Genomic DNA, 21,281 nt, shown 5'->3' on the forward strand with positions numbered 1-21,281 from the left:
TAAGGAAGGCTCTCAGCTGACAGCCAGAAAGGAAATGGTGACCCCAGTCCTACAACTCTAAGAAAAGAACTAGATTTTGCCAACAACCTGAACGAGCTTGGAAGTGGACTGCTCCCAGTCTCCTGACAACGAGAGCCCCGGTGGCCAGTGCCTTCATTTCAGCCCTTGAGACTCTAAGCGGAGAAATCAGCTAACCCAATCCAGACTTCTGACTGTGCACTAATAAATTTCTGTAGTTTTAAGCTACTAATTTTGTGGTAATTTGTTACGGCAGCAACAGAAAACTAACAAACTTGCAGTGCCAGAAAGTAAAGAAGCGTTCAGAGAATAAAGGTGACATATCAAAAGGACAAGGAGCCAGTTTAAAAGGGCTCCCACTGGCTAAATTGTGAACAATTTGAGCATCACAATAAACGGATTATAACCCATACGAATCCACAAGTCCACACTGATATAAAATGAAAGTTTGATGAAGAATGGGATATTTACATAATCTCAAAGTTCATTCTATAACATACTTACTAATTACAAAGGGGAAAAGAAAACTTTTCCATTGGAAAAGCCTGATTATGTGCCACCTGATGAGATGCAATGGAAAGATCACTTCTAGGATAACCTGCTCCAAAAAACATAATCTGGATCTAATAATGAAAAAAAGAAACAAATCTAAAATAACTAGCCTATAATCTTCAAGAATTTTAAGACAATCATCAAAACTTGAATGGCTTCTGAAGACTAGAAGGTAGTAAGGTGGCAGTGTTAATTTCCCGTTCTTGATAGTTGTATGTGATTATGTAGGAGAATGTCCTTGTTTGTAAGAAATACTTAAGTATTCGGGGCTGATGGGGCACTACGTCTCCAACTTAGCCTCAAAGGCTTTAGGAAAATAAAGTTTTCTATACTATACTTGCAACTTTTCTCTAAGTTTGAGAATGTTTCAAAATAAAAATATTTTGAGAAGAGAGCTACAAAAGGAAAAGAACAAAACCAGATCAGGTCCGTTTTAACAAGGACCACAAAGAATCCCTGAAATTGGAAAACATGTTCACTAAAATTCTTTACTCAGGGCCAACCCCGTGGCCGAGTGGTTAAGTTCGTGCACTCCGCTTTGGCGGCCCAGGGTTTCGCCGGTTCGGATCCTGGGCGCAGACCTAGCACTGCTCATCAGGCCACGCTGAGGTGGCACCCCACACGCCACAACTGGAAGGACCCACAACTAAAATATACAACTATGTACTGGGGGGCTTTGGGAAGAAGAAGGAAAGAAATCTTTTTAATTCTTTACTCAGTAGTCAAGTCAAACAATAAATATAGAGATAAAGAAATGATGAACAAAAAAGACTGTAACAAATTACCCAGCTACAGCATAGAGATTAATAAATGGAAATTATAAAAGAGAGGTGAAGGACAGAATCAAAATACAAATATGTCTAACAAAAATTCCTGCAGAATAGAAAGAGTAGGAAAAACTGATCTTTTAAAACATAATGGCTATGACTGTGTCCAGAATCAATGAAAGTCATGAATTCTCTCAATAAAGAAGTACACACAAAGTCCCAAGAAAAAAAGTCACATCTAGACATAATGCCAAAGACAAAGAAAACATCTTAAATGAGTAGAACAATTTGAGGGGTAGGCACAGAAATAGGAACACGAGATTAAAAGAGAGTTTGGGTCTTTTTGGCTTTTTACAAAAGGAGAGATACTAGAGCATGTTTAGATGTAGATGGCAAAGAGAGGAAGAGGAAACTACAATGACAACGTCTCTGAGAGAGCAGAAAAGGATGAGATCCAGAGCATAAGTAAGGATTAGCCTTTGCACGTAGAACTGGAGAGAAGAAAAAGAGGATGGACACAAATCAAGCAGGCTGCAGAATTAGGGGATGAGAAGATGAAGTTTTTTCCGGGAGTAAGAGACAAAGACATCTAATATACTGGGGATGGGGAAAGGGAAAGAAGAGTTAAAAATTAAACAATCATGGCAAAGAGTAAGAGAGTTTCCTAGAGACATGTAGTAACATTGCCAAGCAGTTTAAATGTCAGTCGAGGCTGGTCTCATGAATCTATGATGATATGAATTTGTACATGGCGTGATTTTTTTCTCTAGAAACACTTAGCTCACATGAAGTATAAAAATATAGGTGGTCAGGGTAATGAGGGAGAGTACTCCAACTAAGAAAAGATGAGACACATCTAAATTAGTATCAATCATAAGCCTAGATGAGAAACATCAGGAAGTGCTCTATACAGTGTTTTTTTCCCTATTTCTTTACCTTAAGGAAGTTAAAAGGAAGGCTCAGTAAGAAAAAAAATTGCCAATTAAAATGAAGAACATAATCTTATTAGCTGTGGCAGCTATTAAAACAATTTGTCATTCTTCATTAAAAGGTTTCTATAATTTAAATAACATAAAAGGACCAGATTCAATTTTAGAAAATGAATACAAAAAAAACTCTACTCTCAAACATATAATTTTAACATAACTACTAGAATAATTCTGTCTAACATTTTACTCTGTAATTATTCATTTATATTTCTGAGTCTTCCAACTAGAATCTGAGCACCATAAAAACAAGAAGCAAATAACAAGAAACCGACAGTTCTTTGCCATGTATATATTACCTTATGCATAATATATATAAAACTTGTTGTCCTGGGTTTGGTGTCTGGGAAAATACATCACGGATATATTTCCAAGTTGCTAGGTAAGCTTTGTTAAATTAATAAACAGAAACCTCCTTAAATTAGAGTCAGGAGGCCACAAGGGGGAGCTCTCATGCCCTATGTAGAGGGCAGAGCCCAACAGGAAGAAGACTTCTTGACGGGGAAGAAGCTCAGCCAATGAGAGACTGTCACAATTTAGCCAATGAAAAGCCACCACACACTGAACTCTCAATTCCTCCCAGGGACTCTGTTCACAATAGCCTTCCCAACATCCTCTTCTCCTCTATAAAAGTGTTTCTCGTCTCTTGCTGCTGGGGGATTTGCACCTGGCTCGCCATGGTTGCAGATCCCCAATGGCGATTCTTTGCTGATTCCAAGTAAACCCATCTTCAATGGAGAAATAACTATTTGTTTAAGGCCAACATTTTGGTGGCCCATATGGGTATACAGAGATGACCCCAGTGACTCCGGGGCTGGTGAGCGAACAAGTATGGTACCCACAAGAGAGTCCACTGAGCTCACTGCTTCTCTTGCGACCCTGGGGTTAGAGGGTGAGTCTTTCTCCTGGACCCGAACTTCCACCCTCTTTGTATTTGAGGCTCTCCAGGCTTTGTATCTACTTTACGGCTTCGTACTTTTGCTGGTTATGGTCTTGTTTGTCTCAGAGTACCCAGTGACACTTTGGCCTGACTCTCTGATTCAGGCTGTTCCTTTGAACTGCGCCAGCCGTTGGTCCAATTCCTTTCAGAACCGGACTGTTTCTACTGAAACTGGTGAGCCTTCAGTCCGACTTTCAGACTGTTCATTGAACCATGCCAGTCCAGCCTTCAGCCTGACTCCCTTGGGAGCAGACTGTCCCTTAAGAACTGTGTTGATCAACCTTCAGTTTGATTCCCTTGGGAACCAGACTATTCTTTGAACTGTATTCTTCCTTGAAACTGTGTTGATTTGACCCTCGGTCCATCTTAATAAAATTGGACTGTTCTACTGGGACAGGCTAGTATCAAGCCTGCAGGCTATCTGAGCTGTTGAAGCTATTTGAGTTACAAGCTGTTTAAGCTGCTTCAAAATTATTCTTCTGCTCTAGAAAAAAAACCTCTAAGAAATGGGAGCTCAGTTATCTAAATATTTTGAAGGTGCCCCTCCCACAGGGGCCCTGGCCAATTTTATGTTTGAAAACCAAGGTTATTCCTCATGCGCATTTCTAACTAAACGGACCGATTTAACCAAAACTAATTTAGAGTGTCAATGGCCATTATGAGGAACTTTTGAACTCCCCAAACTTACTTTTCTTAAAACCTATTGGACAACCATACCTCTGTAATTTTACAAACTGAATGGAACACCTATTTTGATTGGTATTTTAAGGCTTCCAAACATTATCAGGAGTCTAAAACTGCCTCTTCGCAAAATAAAATTTTAAGATTAACTGAGGCAAACAAATGATTAAAGATAAAATGGCTTCTGAAGCCTCATGATCCTCTCCCTCCATCACCATCTTGCTCCTCTTCCTTGGTCTGTCTCAGGCTCCCTGCTATCTCCCTCCTTCTCTTCTCTACTGTCTACATCTCCTCTGTCCTCTCAGTTCCCCCATACGAACACTCTCGGCAAACTTCCCCTTCTCCCTGAATCTCTCCCCACTCCCTCTTGCTCTGAACCTATCAGAACCTGTCCCTTTAAAATTAAGCCTTCTGAAGACCCAGAGGCTAAACCCTTAACTTCTTATACTCTCTGGACTAAAGCTGAACTGAGAGCCATAGTCAAAAATTTTCCCAAACTGCAGATTCCCAGAGATTTGCTGAGGAATTTAATTAGTCATTCGAAATTATCTACATGGTTTCTCTGACTTATATCAGCTAGTTCAAATGCTTGTCAGTGATGGCCAGGTCCAGCATTGGATGAAAACTGCTCACTGGGAAAATTCCAAAAGGTCACTAGAATTACAAGCAGGAGATCAACCCGTTGACACGGTGTTATGATCGGGCTTTGACAATCACTAGATGACGTAATCAGGCAATTCCGAGGGCTTCCCCAAAACCTGTTTACTCGAACAAAATTCAGGCTGGTACACAAAAAACTGATGAACCTGTTTATGACTATTACAATTGACTTCAGATTGTTTTTAAAGAAAATTCTGGGCTTCCTTCAGATGCTGATTCCACCCCGGTAGCTTTTAACTATATGTTTATTAACAGGACCTTTCCCTTCTAGTAAAAAGGATCAGGATGAAATGGGAAACTATGTCCACCTCAGATTTAGTTAACCTGGCAAACCAACTCTCTCACACTCTAGATGAGTCACCTAAAAGAAAGGCTGCTAAAATTCTTAATCTTCAACTCCAGCAAACAAAGACCCCCTAAATGAAACCCAAAACCTCCGAATTTCCGTTATTATTGTGAAGAGCCAGGACATTAGGAGAGAGACTTACAAATTTAAATGCTTTAAGCGCCTTCAGCCTAGATCCAGACAGGCCTCCTGGCGTCATAAACTTTCCAAAACCCCAAACTAAGTGCCAACTGCCAGGTTTTCTCGGGCTAGTTGGTTATTGCCAACATTGTGGAAAAGGAAGGGAACGCCCTTAGGGTACTCACCCCAAAACACAGGGACTTGCCACTGCCCTTTTGGTTAAGGCCACCATGAAAATCACTGTGGGATCCCCTTTAAGCATTTTTGTACCTCATGCAGTAGAAGCCCTCCTGAATTTTCATCACACTCAAGGTTCTTTCATCCAGCCACCTCACCTCCTATGGAATCCTTTGTTAACACCTCCTCACAACTCTTTTACATTGTACTAACCTTAACCCTGCTACTCTTCTTCCCTCCATTACCAACGAAGTAAGTCCCTTAAGACTGCTTTACACTGACAGATCACCTCCTGACTCCTCGTGATGATGTGCAGGAAACTCTTTCAGGTAACCTCAACTTCTCATGGTTTACTGATGGTTCTTATTTAAAAGGTGACAATGACAAATGTTGTGCTGAGTATGCTATTGCAACTCCTTTTGATATTGTTGAGGCAGCACATTTAACTATGGCTACTTTGGCCCAACAGGCTGAATTATATGCTCTTATATGGGCTTGCACTTTAGCCAAGGACAAAGCTGCCAATATTTATACTGATAGTAGATATGCTTTCAGAGTGGCTCATGATGTTGGAACATTGTGGAAACAACATGGCTTCCTTACTTCCAGCAGAAATAAAATTTCAAATGGCCCCTATGTTCAGGAATTATTAGATACTATACTTTTACCTGCTGCTTTAGCTATTAATAAGATCCCGGGGCATTCTAGACTTGACTCTCTGGAAGCTAAAGGAAATCACCTTGCTGGTATTTACGCAAGAAATGTAGCCCTTAAAGGAACCAACAACAGCCAAACCTCTGGCCTGGTCCAAAGGGATAGTTCCCTAAATGGTAACTCAGAAAAACTGACTAGAGAAGCCCAACAATTGGCTTCAGAAAAGGAAAATACAAGATTGGAACTTCAATAATTGTTGGTTTGATAAAAACACAAAGCTCTGGTTCGGACCAAATAACAACCCAGTCTTAGAAGAGACTCTAAAATTTCCACTCCTAACACTGTACACGCATTAAACCACTGGCCTACCGACAAAATGATAGCATTCATGAATCAATATTGGTGGGAAAACATTAACAAGGCCTACTTCACTTGTCCCACTTGTTCAAAATACAATCCAGGGAAGCCTGTTGATACTGCTCCTGAACATTTTAAACTACCTAAAGGGCCATTCGAGATTTGGCAAATGGATTTCATACAACTTCCCATCTCATGGATATAAATATGCTTTAGTTATGGTTTCCATGCTTTTTCACTGGATTGAAGCCTTTCCTTGCAGACAGGCTAATGCCTCTTCTGTTGCTAAGGTCCTTTTGGAAAGGACTGTCCCTACCTGGGGAACTCTGCTTAAGCTTCACAGTAATCAAGAACTCATTTTACTGGTCAGGTACGACAAGTCTGCACTGTTTGGCCCACTTTATAACACTTTCACTGTGCTTATCACCCTCAATCCTTTGGTTTAGTTGAACACACTAATGGCATTATTAAGAGCCAAGTGGCAAAATTTGTAGAGACCCTCCAAATACCTTGGCCAAAAGCACTGCCCTTGGTCCTTTTAAATCTCAGATCCACCCTCTTTGGAACTCATAAACTCTCACCCTTTGAGATATTTACAGGATGCCTGATGCACTTGGCTCCTGCCTCTTTTGACCCACAGCTGATAAAAAGAGATATACTCCAATATTGCCAAGGCCTAATTACTTCTATTAAAAATAACCTTGTTTTGATAGAGCAATCTTTTCATAGTGCACTTCAGGGAGACAAAGACCTTAAACATCACACTTTGCAGCCTGGAGATTTCGTCTAGAAAATCTCTTTCATCCTAGAAAAGACACCTCCAGAAGGAGTCCCTTCAGCCTCACTGGAAAGGCCCACATCAGCATCTATTAACTAACCCTTGTGCTGCAAAACTCCAGAGAATAGACCCATGCATTCACGTGACACACCTAAAGAAAGCACCAAACCCGGACTGGACCTGCACACCATCTGGTGACTTGAAAGTAAAGATTTCCCAGAATTGCAGCAGATGACGTCTGAGGAGAGAGGTTTCCCAAGATGTCTAGACCAGGCCTGTCGGAAGTTCATCTTCCAAACCTTTGATGACATATGCTTCAGATGATCTCCCATGCATATGATCTTGGTAATATAAGGACTTTAGGAAATAAAAATGCCCAAGAGTTCTCCCTCCTACTCCTCCTGTTACTCAAATGTGGCCTCAATAGGTTTCCAATCTGTACATTTTACCTCCAACACGACACTGAGGAAAAGTCCTTCCTGGGATCAAGGGACAAAAAGCTGCTGAAACCAGAAAAACCTGACTCTTGATCAACAATGCTTTCAGAGAAAAGATCTTGATCACAAGGGGTGAATGTCAAATTAATAAACAGAAACCTCATTAAATTGGAGTCAGGAGGCCAAAAGGCAGTGTTATCATGCGCTTTGTTGACAACAGATCCAAGAAAAAAAAGGAAAGACTTCCTCTTTTTGACTGGCAAGAAGCTCAGCCAATGACAGACTGTCACAATTCAGCCAATAACAAGCCACTACACATCAAACTCTCAATTCCCCCAATGGATTCTTTGTTTACAATAGCCCTCCCAACTCTCTCTCTTCTCTATAAAAGACTTTCTCCTCCCTTGCTGCTGGAGGACTTGCACGTGGCTTGCCAGAGTTGCAGACTCCAAATTGCATTTCTTTGCTCATTCGTAATAAACCCATTTTTGCTGAAGAAAAAACTGGCTATTTGCAAGTCAACAGCTTCTTAAATATCACTTGATAATTAAATTCAGGAGATGCTACAAGAAATATGAGTGTAATTTTTACATTCACAGTATTCCTATTTTTTGCTATGATAAATGTCTCTGTAAGTCTAGCCTTTTCATATGCTGTCCCATTTTCTTAGGACAGAAATCACTTCTATTTAGTTCTTTTAGATCTCTCCCTAAAAAGCACTTCATGTTAACAGTCCATGTTTTAGAATTCTCTGTCTTTGATATTTTAAAATTTCTCTATAATGTGTCCAGATGAGGATTTCCCTTCACTCTTTTTTTCTTTAGCAGCCTATGGGCAGTTTCAATCTAAGATCTCTCATTTTTTTAAGATTTTATTTTTTTCCTTTTTCTCCCCAAAGCCCCCTGATACACAGTTGTGTATTCTTTGTTGTGGGTCCTTCTAGTTGTGGTATGTGGGATGCCGCCTCAGCATGGCTTGATGAGTGGTGCCATGTCCGTGCCCAGGACTCGAACCAACAAAACACTGGGCCACCTGCAGTGGAGCGCGCGAACTCAACCACTCGGCCACAGGGCCAGACCCTCTCTCATCTTTTCTTAAGGAAGTTTACCTCCATTATTTCTTCAGATGATTTCCTCCTCTCCATTTTTCTCTCTCTCCCTTTCTGGGGTTTGAGTATCTGGATTCTACTTCTATCCCTCGTATTATGTAGATTTTTTTAATATACATACATATAGAGTCTTGGTCCTCCCCTTCTTTCTAGAGATTTCCTTAATCTGATCTACTCATTAATTTGTTCCTTAGCTGTATTCATTGTGTTCTTTATCCCATTTACTGTGTTCTTCACTTCGACTATTACAGTTGCCCACATCTAAAATTTCTACTTGTGTCTTTTTAATATTTTCTTTTTTTCAAATTATTATCATCTTCCCTCATGTCTTTTATATGTTTATTACATTGATTTGTTTTCTCTCCATAGTTCCTTTAGGACTGATCTGGGTAGAAAATCAGATTTTCTATTACTGCCAACATGGATTAAAGATTTTTGGTCTCCTAAATCTTGACACACCCAGAAACAACTTTCAATATAAGCTTCCTAATACACTTTTTGAATGAAAATATTATTTGCTCCTAATATTACAAGCATGATGGACAAAAGTCTGAGGAGTATAATTCTAAACACCTAGATATTTATTATATAAATATATTATTCTGTCAGGAATAGAGGCATACATATATCCAGAGATTCTGAAATAAAATGACCCTCTGAATGTAAAACAAATAATATCAGCCATCTATAGAAATAGCTCACCATAAGACATGGTCTATAACTCCAGGTTTAATCAAGATGATTGGGACATAGTTTCTGCAAACACATGACTAGAAATTAATGTGAAAGGAATCTGCAAAGCAGTTAACTGCATTATACAGAGAGAAAAAGAATGTTATCATGATGGTGATAACCTTTAAACATGTTCTAACTAACTTTCTTTATTCTGATGTCAGAGTCACTACGCAAGCAACTTCCCAATTATAATTCGTTTTCCCAAGATTACTTTAAGGAAGAATTAGACAAGAATATTCGGCACTCTTGACAGTTACGTTTTTATCATAAATGATTAAATAACATTCTTCTCTACCTTTATTTCTGAGTTGGTGGCTTGAGTCAGCCCACGTGATCAACTCTAGGTATACTGACAAAACCAAAAGGAGGCTAATTTATAATCTGTGAAAGAGATGATAAAGATCCGATCCAACTCATAGCCATGAAGAAGATGGATTTTGAAAATAATAAAGAAATTAGAAATAAAATTCATGTCTGAGAAGCTTCAAATTAATTAGAAAAAAATATTTAGAAGGTACTACTGGGTGACTGATTCAGTTCTGCCTAGAGTAGGCAGAGAATAGGATAAGAGACAGATAGATACAGTCTTGACAAAGAATACAAGAGGAGAAGAGATAACTTCTCAAGAGACACTGAGAATTACAAACGAAAACTGTAGCTCAGAAGCATAATCTTTACATATGTAGATATCATTATTATTCTTATGTAATCATCAAACATTATTCTGAAGTACACTACAAAGAAAACACTTTTGTAAACACATTCAAGTCATTACTCATAACCCAAAGTAGTAATAATTTCTTTTGGGGGGAATTGTATTTTTAATATGTCCACTAATTGAAACATTCATTAATCCAAAATTATGAAGATTTTTTTAAAAATTGTTTGTTTTGTTTTATACTGAATGTTTCCACAGCTATCCCTCTGTCTTCCTTCAAGTTGAATTTTTCTACTTGTTCATTTGATCTCTTCCCATCTGTCCAGATTCTTTGGTCCATCAAATATTCCTCTCTTGCATCTTAATACTTTATCTTTCTAGAATCTTCCTTTCCACCTATTAAGACTTTCCTACCTTAAAATAAACCTGATCGAAGCTCTTTCTTTGTCTTCTCTATCAATATTTCTCAGCCAGGACCAATCTCAGAGTTTCAGTTATTTTTTCCTATATGGTATAGACGATTTCTAATTCTCCTCCATTCCTAAACTCTAATCTCATCCACTCATTTGCATGCTAAACATCTCAACCTAAATATCTTGTTGGTAAATGAATATCCATCCACCCCCAGCTACTGCCATTCAATTCATTGACAATTACTACCAGTTCTTCTTGGGTAATTTATGTCCCATCAGTGTGACTTCCATTATCTTCATTCGGGCCCTCAATACATTTGGCTAGATTATCACAAAAATCTAATTGGTTTCTCTGTTTCAGCATTACCTCCTTTCAATCTTCTTACATGCTACAGCCAGATGAACCTTTTTAAAGAACAGGTTTTATCTTTTCTCCCAATTCAAACACCAACTACTTTCAACTCGCTGGCCTAATATCTAAGGCTGTTATTTTTCATATATTTCATATCAAATATCAATATCACCATCACTTTACACAGCCTGTGTATTCTCATTTGCGTGCCACTGCTTGTGCTATTTGTATTCCTGGGACTGGGAGTCTAGCCCTGATCCCTATCTCCAAACAGCTAAACTCTACACCTTCTTTAAGCATCAGGTAAAATGTTACATTCTCTGGACATCTCATCCCCTCAGCTGAAAGCAATTTTCCCTGACCTTGAACTCTTACTGTACTGTAGATCACTAAATAAGTTATAACTATGTATCTTGAAATTGTTATTTATATACATATTTCTCTTCCTTTTAGATTTTATGTTCCCTAAAGGCACCATCCATTTGCAATATATACACATATTTCCCCAAAGCAACTAACCAGGATCTTAGATACAGAAAGAAGTCAATATATACTTGTCAGATACAAAAAAGCTAAGACACTCCTGAGAAGGAAAGTTCCATATTGCAGATACTTATGGCCTGCAAGATTAATTTTATTAATATGTGAAACTGAGGTTTTAGGAGAGCAAAAGGGGTGGAGTAGATGCATACATTAGTTGGTTAAGAGTAGTGGATTCAGAATATACATGCTCACTCTCAGCTGGCCCTGGAGTATTTGAGGGGTACGTTGTAGAATTAAGAGAATTATTATACATCACAGAATATGATCTCAGATTCTTATTTCCCTCAGTGAGAAAGAAGGTTCACAGATGTACAAAATGGTCTTAAAAGACCTAGGCATCTAGACCCTGACAAGTAAGTAGTTTTAGGAATCCTAAAACCCATCCTACCATGACTTAAGCAATATGACAAATCAAAACAAGTACAACAATAAGAACACAATAACATAGTTTATCCCACTAACCATTCAAGATTATGGACAATTCCTTTCAGTTATCATTTTTGTGACACAGATCTCTAATAACGCTTTATATGGGAAGGTTTCCAAGCATATTAGTGATTAATTTAACACTGTTACCTTTAGAACCATGCTTGAATTAAGTACATACATACCTATGAATTTAAGCTCCTGCTTTGTTAGTGTAGAATTGTCATCTCTGTCTAAAGAAAAGACAAACTTTAATTTTGAATTCTTAATAACCAGTTCCTAAAAACTACCATGATAAACGAGTTGAGGAACTTAAGACATTATGGAGGAAGAAAAAATCAGTAGGGTTAAAGTCCAAATAAAACTATGGAAATTTTAAAAGTCATCATAAATTTATTTCTTTTCACTAAAATAAAAAGCAGCAGCACTCTAAATAAAGGAATTATCAACGACATTACCATTTAATTAATTTAAAAGCAATTTTTATAAATTCATTTCCATTTACACTAATTCTTCCACTCAATAGGAATTTTCCAGGTTCTGTCTCTCTTGCAGTTTCAATGAGACACTTACAAACTCATTTTGCTTTGTAGTAGTTAACATGCATACTCAAAATTGCTTCTTCTCCCCTGTGGCTGACTCACCAACCAAATGCTAACGTTCTTCTTCTGTGCTTTCACTTAAGAGTCTTTGAAGCCTATCTTCCAGGAACTTACAGTGATCCAAGAGACAAAGCAGCTTAGATGCTTTGAAATGGAAAAAACTCTGACTGCCTTATCTACAGTTATGTGTCTTATACTACTTGGCAAGGCTGTACAGTATTAGTCAAATTCCTTCTCACACAGGAATGAACACCAGAACAAACAACAGCATTTGCTGTATCCTAGGATGTAACAATTTACTGTCTAAAACTAAAGAACACATCAAGTAATCAGGTAAGAAGAAAAAAAATCTATTCTGATTAAAAGAAATTAGACCTAGAATAACCTAGATCGCTGTTTACAGCACCAACTCCTCCCATCAGTAGTATCTCTTTACATGTAGTCAATCTCCAATGATTAGCAGGGAGACTGTGGAACTGTTATGCCTGAGAATTACTCATCTCTGTTCTTAGAGCATTACCTTCTTAACACTTTCCTGAAATGAAATGGGGACACATGTGAAGAACAAGATCTGGTTTCCTAGGAAGCTACTCTGACAAACGAAAGTAGGATCCCATTCTTGAAGGAGAATTTTCATCCCTAAAATCAACTGGCATTCATACTTACTCTCAATCCTATAGCAGATATCTATGAATAATTGGTTGACATTACTTTGCCTCCGCCATCAAATGAGATTTGTTTAATGAGCATGGTCGTGACAAAGTATAAGCACCATAATTAAAGGGAATTTAAAAGCATAGTAAAAGGGGCACAGAAATCAATTAGCAACATACTGCTGTGAAAATAGATCTAAGCTCTTTAACTACTTTAATCTACTATTTCAAAATTATATTAAAAGTGAGAATTGCCAAGACAAACAAATGCAGCAACTTCATTACTACAGCAAAGAATCAAGTTACTACTCTGACAGAAAAAAGATTGCTTAATGCAAAGTTTAATTCCCGAAGAAAATGAACGTATTACCAAGAATACTTGAAACCTATTCAAGGACTGCGTACCAACTGACAACAGTTTATTCATTCAACATTTATGGAGAGTCTATTAGATGATGAGCTAAATACTGATGAAACTGGGGCTGGCCCAGTGGTGCAGCAGTTAAGTGCGCACGTTCTGCTTTGGCAGCCCGGGGTTTGCCGGTTCAGATCCCGGGTGTGGACATGGCACCAATTGGCACGCCATGCTGTGGTAGGCGTCCCAGGTATAAAGTAGAGGAAGATGGGCATGGATGTTAGCTCAGGGGCAGTCATCCTCAAAAAAAATAAATACTGATGAAATAAAGATGAATAAAACCCAAACCCTACCCTAAATGAGTTTATAGTCTAATGAGGAAGAATAACTTGTAAATAAATTATTAAACAACCTAGAAAGCACTAGAACAAAATCATACCTGAAATAGGACTATGAAAACCAGGCTGATGATATGCTAGTTTTCAAATGGACTATGAAATTAAACTGTAATCCTTGTAAACATATTATTTGTTTTATCATTATTATAAGAATTTTAAATATACCTACTAAATGAAACAGAGAAGATACACTTACAGTTTAGTAATATCATGAAATCTAAATTTTCTTAGTCAAGTTAGCTCGTTTCAAGGTACCACTAGAAAACCAAATAGTATGAAATGCAACACACTTCATGGCCATCTAAGTTTACACCCCCTATATTGTTCTTTAAAATATTCAAATGACTATTTTGCCGTTCCAGATTACCTTAAATTTTCCAAAATTTACTAAAAGAATTTTACATTTTATCTTCTTACCTGTTCTGTTTTCTTTTTCCTTTGTTGGGACAATAATTTTAATGTTATTTCTTCAACTCTTAAGTTTCCTAAATTTCCCTGGTCACATAAAATTCATCCCACTGGCCCTAATTTGTTTTTTCAGATTGGTGAAGTGTTTTCCTAAAATTATTTTTCTTTGTATTGATGATATTCTTATTTCCTTATTGGAAAACACCAATTTCAAAGTTTATGCAATATTCTACACACACCCATAAGAACAACTACCATTAAGTCCGAAGATCCTCTCAGAAAAACATCAAACTGAGATGTATACTTAAAACTCAGCATCTATGACTATTAACACACAATAAGTTCTTGGTCCTTATACTTTTATTAGTTTTTCAAAATAAGTCTCAATGAAATAATGAATTTTAATTTTATAAAGTCCTAAAGAAGAAAACACTTTGAGACAGATCAGATGCTATAGAGTAAATAATTAAAATAATCCAGGCTTTAACTCTCAACTGTCAATTGGAAGAGATCTTTTTTTAAAAGTTTCGCAAATGTAAGACAAGTATGACTAAGCTATAGATCACAGAAGCAAAAACAATTGTCTGGAGGAGCAGTAGAGATAGAGTGAAGAAACTATGAGAACACCCATACACGAACCCAGGAATATTTTTTAAAAAGAGAGAGAATAATTCTATCAAAAGATGTCAGAAAAAACTTTGCAGGAGATAAAACTACAGTTAGTTTTAAATTCTATTTTTCACTAGATAAAGAAAGAAGGAAGGTCACACCAGCAGACATAACCAAAGTCTAAATCATTGATTCCGCAGAGAATACGTATACCAGGGAACTACAAGTAGATTATACTGATGCAGCATAAAGTTGGAGAGGAGAAGAGATGAGACTGAAGAGTCAGCTAAGTGCCAGATTATGAAAAACTGCCTATGTCATCCTAAGGAACATGAATTTTATCCCATAAATACCAGAAAATTCTTAAAAGATTTAAGTAAGACAGTGACATGTCTGATTTGCACTTTTAAATAGACCAGTGATTCTAGCAGCACCTAGAGAAGGAAGTGGATAATGGAATAAAGGTTAGGAGGTTGCTTGAAAGAGTTCATGTGACAAGTCACGTAGGATCACTCAAGCGGTGGCAGGGGAAACACAAAGGAAAGACAAGTTAATGTGATGAATAATAGGAAAAACCTTTAAAAAACATATGATGACCAAGAAAAGGAGAGGGAAGAGTTTAGTTTAACTCCCTAACATAACTGGTTCAGGTGGTTAAGATCATACAGAGGTAAGGAACACAAGAGAAGAAGCAGGCTTAGAGTGGGAATATATAAGAACTGAGGTTATTAGGTTGTTGGAAGTGAGTCTTGAATTCAAAGGAAAGTTCTACACTGGAGGCATGGATTTTGGAACCTAATGAGTAAAGATGATAGTTAAAGCTGTACGCGTGTACAAGATATTTTCCAAGGGAATATACATGGGAGGAGAAGTAAAAAAGTAGAGAAGAGGATACTGGAATAAAATAAGTAAGGAGTACTCAAAGAAATCATAAAAGATGCTGACATACTCTCAGAAATTTATAGCTGTAAAAGCCTACCTTCAAAGAAAAAGATCTAAAAACAATAATCTAACCTTCCAAGAGCAACGTAAACCCAAAGCAAGCACAAGGAAGGAAATAATAAACAGAGTAGAAATATAATAAAGGAACAGGGAAACTATAAAGAAAATAAATGAAATGAAAAGTTGGTTTAAAAGATGAACAAAATTGACAAATCCTCAGCTAGACTGACAAAGAAAAAAGGAGAGAAGACTCAAATTATTAAAATCAGGAATGAAAGGGGACAGTACTACCCACCTTATCAAAATAAATTATCAAGAGAATACAGTGAATAATTGTATACCAACAAATTAAGAAATGCAGATGAAATGGGCAAATTCTTAGAAACAAACTACAAAAACCGACTCAAGAAGATATAGATATTTCTTCAAAGAAGATATGCAAATGGCCCATAAAAACATCAAAAGATGCTAATGTGGTCAGTTAGTAGAAAAACGTAAATCAAAACCACAGTGAGATACCACTTCACGCCTAGATGGCTATGATTTAAAAAAAATAGAAAATAAAAGTCTTGCTGAGGATGTGGGGAAAGTAGAACCCTCATATGTTGCTAATGGAAACGTAAAATATTACAGCTACTGTGAAAAACAGTTTGGCAGTTCTTCAAAAAGCTGAATATAGAGTTACCATATGACCCAGCAAGTCTACTCCTAAATATATACCCAAGACAAATAAAGTATGTTCACAAAAAAACTTGTACATGAATGTTCATAGCAGCAATATTCATACTAGCCAAGAAATGGAAACAACCTAAATGTCCATCAACTGATGAATGGATAAACAAAACGTGGTATATCCATTCGATGACTATTACTCAGCCTTAAAAAAGAATGAAGGACTCATACATGCTACAACATGGATAAACCTTAGGCTTAAACATGGAAAACATCATGCTAAGTAAAAGAAACCAGACACAAAAGGCCACCTATTGTATGACTCCCTCTATATGAAATGTCCAAAATAGGCAAATCCATAGAGACAGAAAGTAGATTAGTGATTGCCAGGGTTAGGGGCTTGCAGGGGGCGGGGCGGGTGGTGGATTGGGATGTATATGATTTCTTTTTGGGTTGATGACAATGTTCTGGAATTAGATAATGGTGACAGTTGCAGAACACTGTGAATATATTAAAAACCTCTGAATTGTACACTTTTAAATGGTTAAAACGGTAACTATGTGAATTTTATCTCATTAAAAAATTTGGGCAAAAAAGCAATAATGAGATACTGGAGAACAAGAACCATTTACTCTGGAAAAGAAAGAAAATGGGATAATGGAGTGTAGTTTTACACATGAATACATGCATGCATGCAAAACAGTTACAGTAACGGAATGATAAAATTTAGGATAGTAGTTACCCTTTGGGGAATGCAATAGTGAAGAGCACGCACTAGATTCAACAGTGCTAGTAATGTTCTATTTCTCCTATTGGTGGTAGGTTCCTGAGTGCTTGTTTTATTGGTGTGTGCTATATAACTTATACATACTGCTTTTAATATATCAAATATTTCATATAAAATTTGGAAAAGGATCTATGAAAATATGGCAAAATATTAACAGGTGTTAAATCTGTAATGAATTCATGATGTCTGTATTAGTCTCTGTACTCTTCTATAAATCTGAAATATTTTATAACTTAAAAAAAAGGAAGAGGAGAATGTTGTAGTGGAATACAAAAAGCTTCAAAACGGAGCAGCCAAGAATTTCTCTGCAACGAAATCATGTAAGATGAAACCCTGCTGACCAGAATTAGTCATTAGTAATTTAAGGCAGAAAAGTTAACAAAAAAGGTGCTAAAGCCAAAATTATTCAATAAATGCATGTGCTAAAAAAAACCTAAACCCTGGAAATGATTTAAGTAATTCCTTCTAGAAGTAAGGCAGTTAGAAAGATTGTGAGCAGATATTGTAGGCAGAATAGTGCGGCTGCCTCTACCACCCCAAAAGATGGCCATGCCTTAATGCCCAGAACCTGTGAATACGTTATGTTAAATGGCACAAGGGACTACACAAATGAGTTTAAATTATGGACCTTGAGACGGAGAGATTATCCTGGACTGACTGGGTGGGCCCAATCTAATCATCAGAGTCCTCACAAACTTTGATCTGAGAACCAGTCAGATGAGAGCATGAGAGGGACTCCACCCAACACTGCTGACTTTCAAGATGGAGGATGGGGGCCAGAAGGCAAGGAAAGTGGGCAGCCTCTAGAAGCTGGAAACAGTAAAGAAACAGATTCTCCCCTAGAGCCTCGAAAAAGGAACAAACCCTGCCAACATCTTGATTTTAATCCAGTGAGGTCCATGTCAGACTTCTAACCCATATTGCTTTAAATTTGTGATAATGTTTTACAGCAACCATAGGAAACAAATATAGGAGAACAAGACGAACTATAAATTCTTCTTTTTCCTTTCTCCCCCAGTGACAAGTCTCAAGCTTTTTACTGTTTTATGCTCAATATAATGAAGAAGAAAAAATTTAAAAGCTAACATTGACACCTCACACCCATTAGGATAGTTACTATCAAAACAACACAACAAAAAACAGTAAGTGTTGACAAGGATGTGGAGAACTTGGAGCCCTTGTACACTGTTGGTGGGAATGCAAAATGGTGCATCCACTCCAGAAAATAGTATGGTATTTCCTCAAAAATTAGAAACAGAAATACAATATGATGCAGCAATTGCACTTTAGCGGTAAAATGGAGATTTGAACAGATATTGGCACATCCATGTTCAAAGCAGCTTATTCACAACAGCCAAAAAGTGGAAACAACTCAAGCGTCTCTCAAGAGAAAAATGGATAAACAAAATGATATATACATACAATGGAGTATTAGCCTTAAACAGGAGGGAAATTCTGACACATGCTGTAACATGATGAACCTTGAGAACATTATGCTAAGCAAAATAAGCCAGTCACAAAAAGACAAATACTATATGGTTCCACTCATATAAGGTATCTAGAGTAGTCAAATTCACACAAACAGAAAGTAGAAAGTTGGTTGCCAGAGGCTGGGGGAAGGGAAAATGGGGAGTTACTGTTGATTACAGAGTTTCAGCTTTGTAAGATGAAAAAATTCTGGAGACTGGTTGCACAATAATGTGAATGTATTTAACACTACTGAACGATACCTTTAAAAATGGGTAAAATGGGGGCAGGCCCCATGGCCTTGTGGTTCAGTTCAGTGTACTCTGCTTTAGTGGCCTGGGGTTCAGATCCCGGGAATGGGCCTACATCACTCATCGGCAGCCATGCTGAGCAGCGACCCAAATACAAAATACAGGAAGACTGGCATGGATGTTAGCTCTGGGAGAATCTTCCTCAAGCAAAGAAAGGAAGATTGGCAACAGATGTTAGCTCAGGGCAAATCTTCCTCAAGAAAAAAAAAAAGGTTAAAATGGTAAATTTTATATGATGTGAATTTTACAACAATTTTTAAGAAAAGCTAACATTTGGGGGAAAAAAGAGAAAATACAAATATATGAATTTTTCCAACTAAGTCCAAGCAACTCTCCCTCAACCCTCCACAGGCTAAATATCACTTCACTAGGGCCAATCCTATACTTGTCTTTGCAATTAAAAACATAAATCCAGAGAAATTAGGCAACAAAAACAAATAAGAGGCATCCAAATTGGGAAGGAAGAAGTAAAACTGTCACTATTTGCAGATGACATGATATTATCTACAGAAAACCCTAACAACTCCACCAAAACACTGTTAGACTAATAAATTCAGTAAAATTGAAGGATACAAAATCAATATAAAAAATCTGCTGTATTTCTATACACTAATAACAAACTATGAGGAAGAGAAATTAAGAACACAATTTCATTTACAACTACATCAAAAAGAATAAAATACCTAGGAATAAACTTAACCAAGGAGGTGAAAGATCTATACAATGGAAACTACAAGACATTATTGAAAGAAATCAAAGATATAAAGAAATAGAAAGATATTCCATGCTCATGGATTGGAAGAATAAACATAGTTAAAATGTCCATATTACCTAAAGTGATCTACAGATTCAATGCAGTTCCAATCAGAATCCCAATGACATTCTTCACAGCAATAGAACAAAGAATCCCAAAATTTATATGGAACAATAAAAAACCTCGAAAAGCGAAAGCAATCTTGAGAAAAAACAACAAAGCTGGAGGCATCACAAACCCTGACTTCAAAATATACTACAAAGCCACAGTAATCAAAACAGCATGGTACTGGCACAAAAAAAGACACACAGATCAATGGAACAGAACTGAAAGCCCACAAATAAAAACCACACATCTCTGGACAGCTAATCTTCGACAAAGGAGCCAAGAACATACAATGGAGAGAGGAAAATCTCATCAATAAATGGTGTTGGGAAAACTGGACAGCCACATGCAAATGAATGAAAGTAGACCACTACTTGCACCCTACACAAAAATTAACTCAAAATGGATTGAAGTCTTGAATGTAAGACCTGAAACCATAAAACTCCTAGAAAAAAATATAGGCAATACACTCTTTGACATGGGTCTTAGCAGCATCTTTTCGAATACTATGTCTACTAAGGCAAGGGAAACAAAAGACAAAATACACAAATGGGACTACATCAGACTAAAAAGCTTCCGCAAGGCAAAGGAAACCATCAACAAAATGAAAAGACAACCCACCAACCGGGAGAAAATAATTACAAATCATACATCTGACAAGGGGTTAATCTCCAAAATATACAAAGAACTCATACAACTCAAGAGCAAAAAAAAAAACTGATCAAAAAATGGGCAGAGGATCTGAAAAAATATTTTGAAAAGACATACAGATGGCCAACAGGTACATGAACAGGTGCTCAAAGTCGCTAATCAGGGAAATGCAAATCAAAATGACGAGATATCACCTCACATCTGTTAGAATGACTATTACCAAAAAAGACAAAAATTAACAAGTGTTGGTGAGGATGTGGAGAAAAGGGAACCCTGTACATTCTTAGTGGGAATGTATATTGGTGCAGCCACTATAGAAAACAGCACAGAGGTTCCCCAACAAATTAAAAATAAAACTACCATATGATCCAGCAATTCCACTTCTGGGTATTTATCTGAAAAAAACAATATCTCTAATTTGAAAAGATATATGCACCCCCATGTTCACTGCAGCACTATTTACAATAGCCAAGATATATAAACAACTTAAATGTTCATCAATGGATGAATGAAAAGAAAATGCATACATACACAAACACGTGCATGCTAAATAGAATATTATTCAGACTTTAAAAGAAATAAATCTTGCCATTTGCAACAACATGGATGGACCTTGAGGGCATTATGCTAAGTGACATCTTAGACAGAAAAAGACAAATACTATATGATCTCACTTACGCGTGAACCTTAAAAAAAAACCACCCCAAGGTTATTAGGAATATAGAGCACAAATCGATGGCTGCCTGAGGTGGGGATGGGGAGCATGAAATGAGTGAAGGGGGTCAAAAGGTACCAACTTCCAGCTGTAAAATAACTGGTGAAAAAAAGAAAGAAAAAAATACACGAAGTTCATTACTTA

At 37.2% G+C, this 21,281-nt stretch overlaps 1 protein-coding gene across 29 annotated transcripts in view; it reads right to left on the reverse strand.

Moving 5' to 3' along the window:
• Window positions 1-21,281, reverse strand: part of MLLT10 (MLLT10 histone lysine methyltransferase DOT1L cofactor) — a 256,466-nt gene that overhangs the window by 37,826 nt on the left and 197,359 nt on the right. For 18 of the 29 annotated variants that reach the window (XR_011535070.1, XR_011535068.1, XR_011535067.1 and 15 more), the window contains one exon: window positions 11,894-11,941. The exons of the other annotated variants lie outside the window; for them this stretch is intronic. Coding sequence is in view for 15 of the 18 variants with exons in the window: in XM_070601369.1 (XP_070457470.1) it covers window positions 11,894-11,941 (48 nt within the window). In the remaining 3 variants the exon portion in view is untranslated. The remainder of the gene's footprint in view (window positions 1-11,893; window positions 11,942-21,281) is intronic. 29 annotated transcript variants of the gene reach the window in all.

The sequence above is a fragment of the Equus przewalskii genome, chromosome 30, assembly GCF_037783145.1.
Source record: "Equus przewalskii isolate Varuska chromosome 30, EquPr2, whole genome shotgun sequence".
NCBI lineage: Eukaryota > Metazoa > Chordata > Mammalia > Perissodactyla > Equidae > Equus > Equus przewalskii.